Source organism: Epinephelus fuscoguttatus, linkage group LG5, assembly GCF_011397635.1.
Source record: "Epinephelus fuscoguttatus linkage group LG5, E.fuscoguttatus.final_Chr_v1".
Lineage (NCBI taxonomy): Eukaryota > Metazoa > Chordata > Actinopteri > Perciformes > Serranidae > Epinephelus > Epinephelus fuscoguttatus.
In genome coordinates, this window is record NC_064756.1 from 37,035,419 (window position 1) to 37,041,418 (window position 6,000).

The 6,000-nt window shown below is 41.6% G+C and overlaps 1 protein-coding gene across 2 annotated transcripts in view; it reads right to left on the reverse strand.

The window, feature by feature from the left end:
* Nucleotides 1–6,000, reverse strand: part of eml2 (EMAP like 2) — a 44,923-nt gene extending 38,923 nt beyond the window's left edge. For both annotated transcript variants that reach the window (XM_049577518.1, XM_049577517.1), the window contains exon 1: nucleotides 5,699–6,000. In XM_049577518.1, coding sequence (XP_049433475.1) covers nucleotides 5,699–5,771 — 73 coding nt within the window. In that variant the 5' untranslated portion in view covers nucleotides 5,772–6,000. The remainder of the gene's footprint in view (nucleotides 1–5,698) is intronic.

Consider the following 6,000-nt stretch of genomic DNA (forward strand, 5'->3'; position numbering starts at 1 on the left):
TGTTCATGTGTGTTTTTTTGGGATACATACAGATTGCAGTGGCATAATCTAACTATAAAACAAGGAATCTCTGCCTGTCTGTCTGTCTGTCTGTGTGTCTTTGCATATCTTGAAAACCGTTCAACCGATCTACTTCACACTTGGCAGGTTTGTTGCTGGGAAGGGAAGGGTGTGCAGTGTCAAATTTGGTGCAATCTGGACACAAAACCTGCTCAATATTAATAAACTTTGAATAAACAAGCATACGGGCTCTGTGGTTCTGTGCAGCAGTGGGGGCGGGGCTTCAGGGCTCTGCGGAGAGGGAAGCATGTCTCTTAGGTGTGATATTCTTTGCCATACTAACTTATAAAACAAATAACTTTACCACCTGGAAAATACAAAAGCTAATTAGATCGATGCTCCACTTCACAACAGCAGTGATACAGACTGAATCGAACATATCTTAACCAACGCCCGTTGTGTAAATAGAAATAGATTAAGTGATTTAGGGGTCGCCATCTTACTTTACTTTTCACCCTTTATAAGAAATACTCAGGAAGTAAAACCAATAAAGGTCCAGTGTGTGAGATTATAAATAGAATATATACATATTCACGCCAGCCACTAGTTAGAAGCCCCTTTGTGACGAACTGCATTGGAAAAACACTAATCTTTTAAAAATGAAAGTGCTTAATTCTGTGTTTTTACCAGTTTTAATCACCTGGTCCGTTTGAATCGGAGAGGAAGAGACCTCTGCTTATGATTTGGCTCCTGGTAAAAAACCCCTGAACAGTGAACACTGAAGGAATTCTAATTCCGAATAGTTTCAGATGGTTGCAATCTGCAATCCTCACCACTAGATGCCACTAAATCCCTCCAAATATTACACACTGTTCCTTTAACTATTTATAGTAAATCTATCAATACCACATTCAAATATTTTATGTTAACTAAAGAGTGAAAGAGAGGAATTACCAGCACAATGTACTGACATTTACTGAACATCTCTTCATGGTGAAGGTTTCAGTTCTAATATAATGCTGGATAGTTTAATCAATAACAATGTGTCATATATATTTTGTGAAGCAATGTAACCAGTAACATGTCTCTGACAGGTAACGGTAGTAGTACATTGTTTTCCTGTGAAGTAGAAGCACACAGTAGGTAAGAAGTATTCCATAGAGTATCATATTTTTTTAAGTGCTTCGAGGGCCTTTAGTGTATAATTGCAGGGTACAATAGGTTAGAATAGACATATAATTTAATATTCGTCATATCTAAAAACTCTATCAAAGCTATAGCTGTTTGGGGTCTAGGTGTATTGCTCAGGACCCAAGGGAATGCAGTCAAGTGTGAAGTTGTCTGTATGAGCGGTTCTCGGGAAAGCTGCAAGCAGAAATACTACAAGCCAAGCAGTTGGCCCATTACAAACAGGCATGTTCTGAATGGATACTGTACTGTGATGTTTAAAAACACCACTCTTACCAAGCTGAATCATTAAATGGGACAGAGGTGCAGTTTTCTGTGGTTTAACCATGTGTGGCCCTGTGTGACAGTTACCCCTTACTGCCATGTGGGGCTGCTACCGTGCAGCTCTGCACAGTTCAGATTCAAGTCATTTAAGTGACTGTAAAGGGTATTATGTTAGTGTGTTGTTTCACGCTGTAGAGCCTTTTTTTCCATATAGTTCTCTGTGCTGATGTTGGGACAATAAATATGTGATTCACTGAGCAGTGGCATACTTTCAGTGCAGTCAACTTGTTAATGAAGGAATAAACAATAAATAAATAGAGTGTTGCACAAATCCTTAGGGTTTGTTTTATGCTGCCTGGAGTACCAGATAGGTGGAGTTTACATCAGCAGGATCATTTTGATAAATCCATGAAGGCCGTCAGCACCAGAGAAGCTAAATGGACTCGTTATATTGCCCCACACAGACATAAAACATCTAAATCACACCCCGCAATAAAACTATAAAAACTATAAAGGGATAATGCAAACTGCTTTTGCTCAAGATGTGACCAGGTGGCCGAGGAGAGCAGATCTGATCAACACACTGCAGAGAATCTCTGGTTACACTGAGAGGACAGATGGCAGAGGAGGAAAAGAAAGAAAAGAAAAGACTGATGGACAGACACAACAATAAAGAAAGAAAGAAGTTTGTTGATTGGAGCTCACTTGGCAGATGTTGCACTGCTGAGTTCAACAGCACATTCACACTTCATCTCAACATGGCTGACAACACGTTACCTTCCAAACACATACACTCTGCCATACTGTCTTATTATCCTCCAGTGTGCTCTGATCTGTCTACCTGCATCTCACCTGCTGCAGCACAGCAGGGTGGAAAATCACCAGTCCCTTCCTGACTTCACGGCATTCTCAGGTTTGCTTCACACTTCACACAGGCCTATTTTCAGCAGCAGTTTCAGCACCTATCATGGTAAATGTGTTCCACTGTACTTCAGACTGTTGGTTAACTGCTGTTAGGCTGCCCTTATTTTAGGTGGAGAAATTACCTCCACTGTCTTTCAGAGCTTTAAGCACAAGGGGCAACTCTCAGTTTTTCCAGTAAGTCACGACACGAAATGCCTAAAAATATCATTATCACGTCATGCTATAATACAGTGGTTTATTACGGCATGAAATCAAGCTTGAAAACACTGGTAAGATGGGAAACCTGCAGACTCTTCAGCCTTAACAGCATATATTAACAGGAAGGGAGGTGGTCCTGTCGAGTGGGGAGAGTTCTGGCTGAACAGTCTGTGCTAAAATACTGAATTTCTTCCAGCTCCACAGAGTCTGACCTCTGACCTCTGAACAGAAAAAGCATTTTTTTTCTTTCCCTTTGGGCCTCAAAACAATATCTGCAAATGTCAGCAAACACATACAGGCATGTTTTACTTGTGAGGGCCTTCCATGTGACGTGTAATCTCTGACCACTGACCTTAACTTAAAGGTCCAATTTGTGGGATTAGGGGGATATATTGGCAGAAATGTTTTCTTTAGTGTATAATCACCTGAAATAAGAATAGTGTTTTCATCACCTGAGAATGAGGAGTGTATATTTACATGGGAACAGGTCTTTGTCCACAGAGTCCACCATTCATGTTTCTACAGTGTCTCAGAACGGACGAACCAAACACTGGCTCTAGATAGGGCCATTTGTGTTTTTGCCTCAGCCAGCATGGTTAGAAGCTCCTCTACGACAAGAGCATAAAAACACCGACCAATTCTTTACAGTAGCAATCCCTCTCTGTCATCACTTACGACCCACTAGAAGTGTATGGCAGTGTATTTATCGACAGATACTCTGCCCTCTGCCTGTATTGTATTATGTTCTTGAGGTTGCCTTTTACTTTCACTTTCGCTGGTGAGTGTGTTCACAAACAGTGACCAACAATCCTGCATAGTATACCTTTAAAGTGAAACAGCTTAATTCAGTGTTTTGCTGGTTAAAATAGCCAGGCTGTGTGTTTTGGAGAGGAAGTTACTGCTGTGGTTAATTTGGCTCCCAGTAAAAACCTCCTCAACATCTAGATCTGACATTAGCAGAGAGAAAAAAGGTGGGCACACATTAGAAGGTGCTGGGCCGACAGCCCGTCTCCGACATGCCAAACAGCATCAGAGACACATTGATTTGTAATGCAAAACTGTGTTATTCAGTGTTTTTGCCGGTTTAAATCAGCGAGTCTGGAGAGGACTTTTGGAGAGGAAGAGACCTCTGTGGATAATTCGGCTACTAGTAAAAACTTCCTGAACAATGAATACTCAAGGACTTCTGACCAGGAGAAGTTTCAGCTGGTTGCAGTCTGCAATCCTCACCACTAGATGCCACTAAACCCCCCTAAATCTTATATACTGTCTCTTTGACCCAAAAAGAGAAACTTTAAATCATCAGTCAACCCTCGCAGAAATAAGATAAAACATTTTTGTTTCTGAGGATTAAGTGTTACTGAATTATTAAATTTAACTTAATAAACTGCCGCACTGTTTAAAAAAATCCTTGAGAGGGGCAGACAAAACAGCATCCTACTCTGGACACACTTGGGTTTAGCAGCTGATCCCTCACTGCAGGACCAGCTGTCAGTCGACAGGATCACGTGGTAACCTACAGCTGACATTATTCAATTTATGATTTTACTTTGTTCTATTCCATCACCTGTACATTTGTCTTACAGTTTAACTTCAGTCCTGACCTGGGGAGCTGGAGGAGGCTTTGGACCACAACGCTCACCAAATGGTCTGAATGGCACATGTTACGTCTTGGCTAACACACAACACCACAGCTCTGACCAGACTCCCATGACCCCTCGCTGTCTCTGCACCTGTCACTCAATATGGCTGTCTGTGAAGTTTTGCAGGGACTGTGTCAAACCACAGACAGGTCTCTTTCAGATCACAACATCATGCATTTAACTCAACACTTCATGATTTGTTTTCCTCCCAAAACAAATCTACCCTGACTGTAATAACACGGAGAGGAAAAATGGCATCTACTTTTTTTGCAACAGTTGGATTAACCATCACCATCCTGTTCAGCTGACAGAAGACACATTTAAATATTTGGCCTTTGTCACCACAGATATGATCTGTCCCAGAAGCAGCAGCAGCAGGTTATTTGCATTATATTTGTAAAGCAGGATGTGACGGCTACAGTGATAGAAGGCTGCACAAGGGAGAAGAGCAGCTGTGACACCTGCCATATGACCATCACAGATCATATTCAAATCCAAAAAATGGACCAAATGTTAGAACCATCCCTCTAGTGTTGGAGGGAACCAGTCAGGGAACTCACCACTTCAGGTCTCTAGACAGGTAAGGGAAAGGCTTACAGGCCACCATATCTGACAGCAGTCTGGATGGGTGTTATCATTTGGCAAATGTCTGTCAAACCCAACTTGTGTGCTGCTAAATTACCATGCTGCTTCACTTAGCTCAACTGCTGTGATGTTGCTCCTATTTGCCTTTGCTTGTGTCTGTTTTTGCACAGCAGTGATGTAATTTAAAATGCTCTGTGTTGTTTGTTTGTGCCCCGTTGAACTGTAATTGATTCTGCTTTTGTTGCTGCCTGTGTCTGTTTTCAGCTTATGTCTGTCTTTGTGTGTTACCATAATTGATATGTTTACATCATAATTATTGTTCTTGTTCCTTGATTTTAGGCTGCCAGGAATCACCTGGCCAGGGACTGCAGATAATAAACTAGGCGATTTAAAGTAATGTTTATTAATATGCACTGTCACTGAGACATAAAAACATAAAAATAAAAATATAGATTGTGCTTTTAGACAGTATTTTGTAGCTGTGGACTGACAGGACCTTCAGTCATACCTGACAGCCTAATAAAAGGTAGGTATCACTGTTCAATCCTAACCTATAACCCAAAACACCAGTCACAACATTAAACAGGGACAAAAAAAGCCTCAAAGTAGCGAAAATAAACCTAAAATATCTATAAAAGGTGGACACAAATTAAGAATAAACAAGCTAGCATTAAATATCTATGATAAACTGTAAATTTAATGACACTCCTATACAGACTGGTGCATTCAATCAGGCTAATTTGCGCAGGCAGAAAACATTTAACGCCAGCAGTCAGCTGGTGAATATTATTTCTGTTCCCACCTACTGAATGTCATTGTCAGGACATTTTAGTGTCGCTTTAGTGTGTAAACCTCCATATTCTGTCAGTGTGGAGGTGAAACGAGAAACAGCTCACCGTTGTTGCAGTACTGTAGCAGCAGGTTGGTGCTGTCATACAGGCTCCCACACGAAGATATCCTCTCAGACATCCTTCCTTCTTCTCTTTTTCCCTTCTTTCCTTCCAGCTCTTCCTGCTCTCAGTCGCGTCCTTTGTCCTCCTTTCACCCCTCTCCGTCTCTTCTTCACGCCGTCACCCCTTCCTGTGTCCCCCACATTCATAAACAGACGAACATACGCACACCTTTACCTGCTCCGGCTCCCCCTCTGCTCTCCCGCTCCTGTCTCACTGCCAACGGTAACCTGCTCACTGCGTTATAT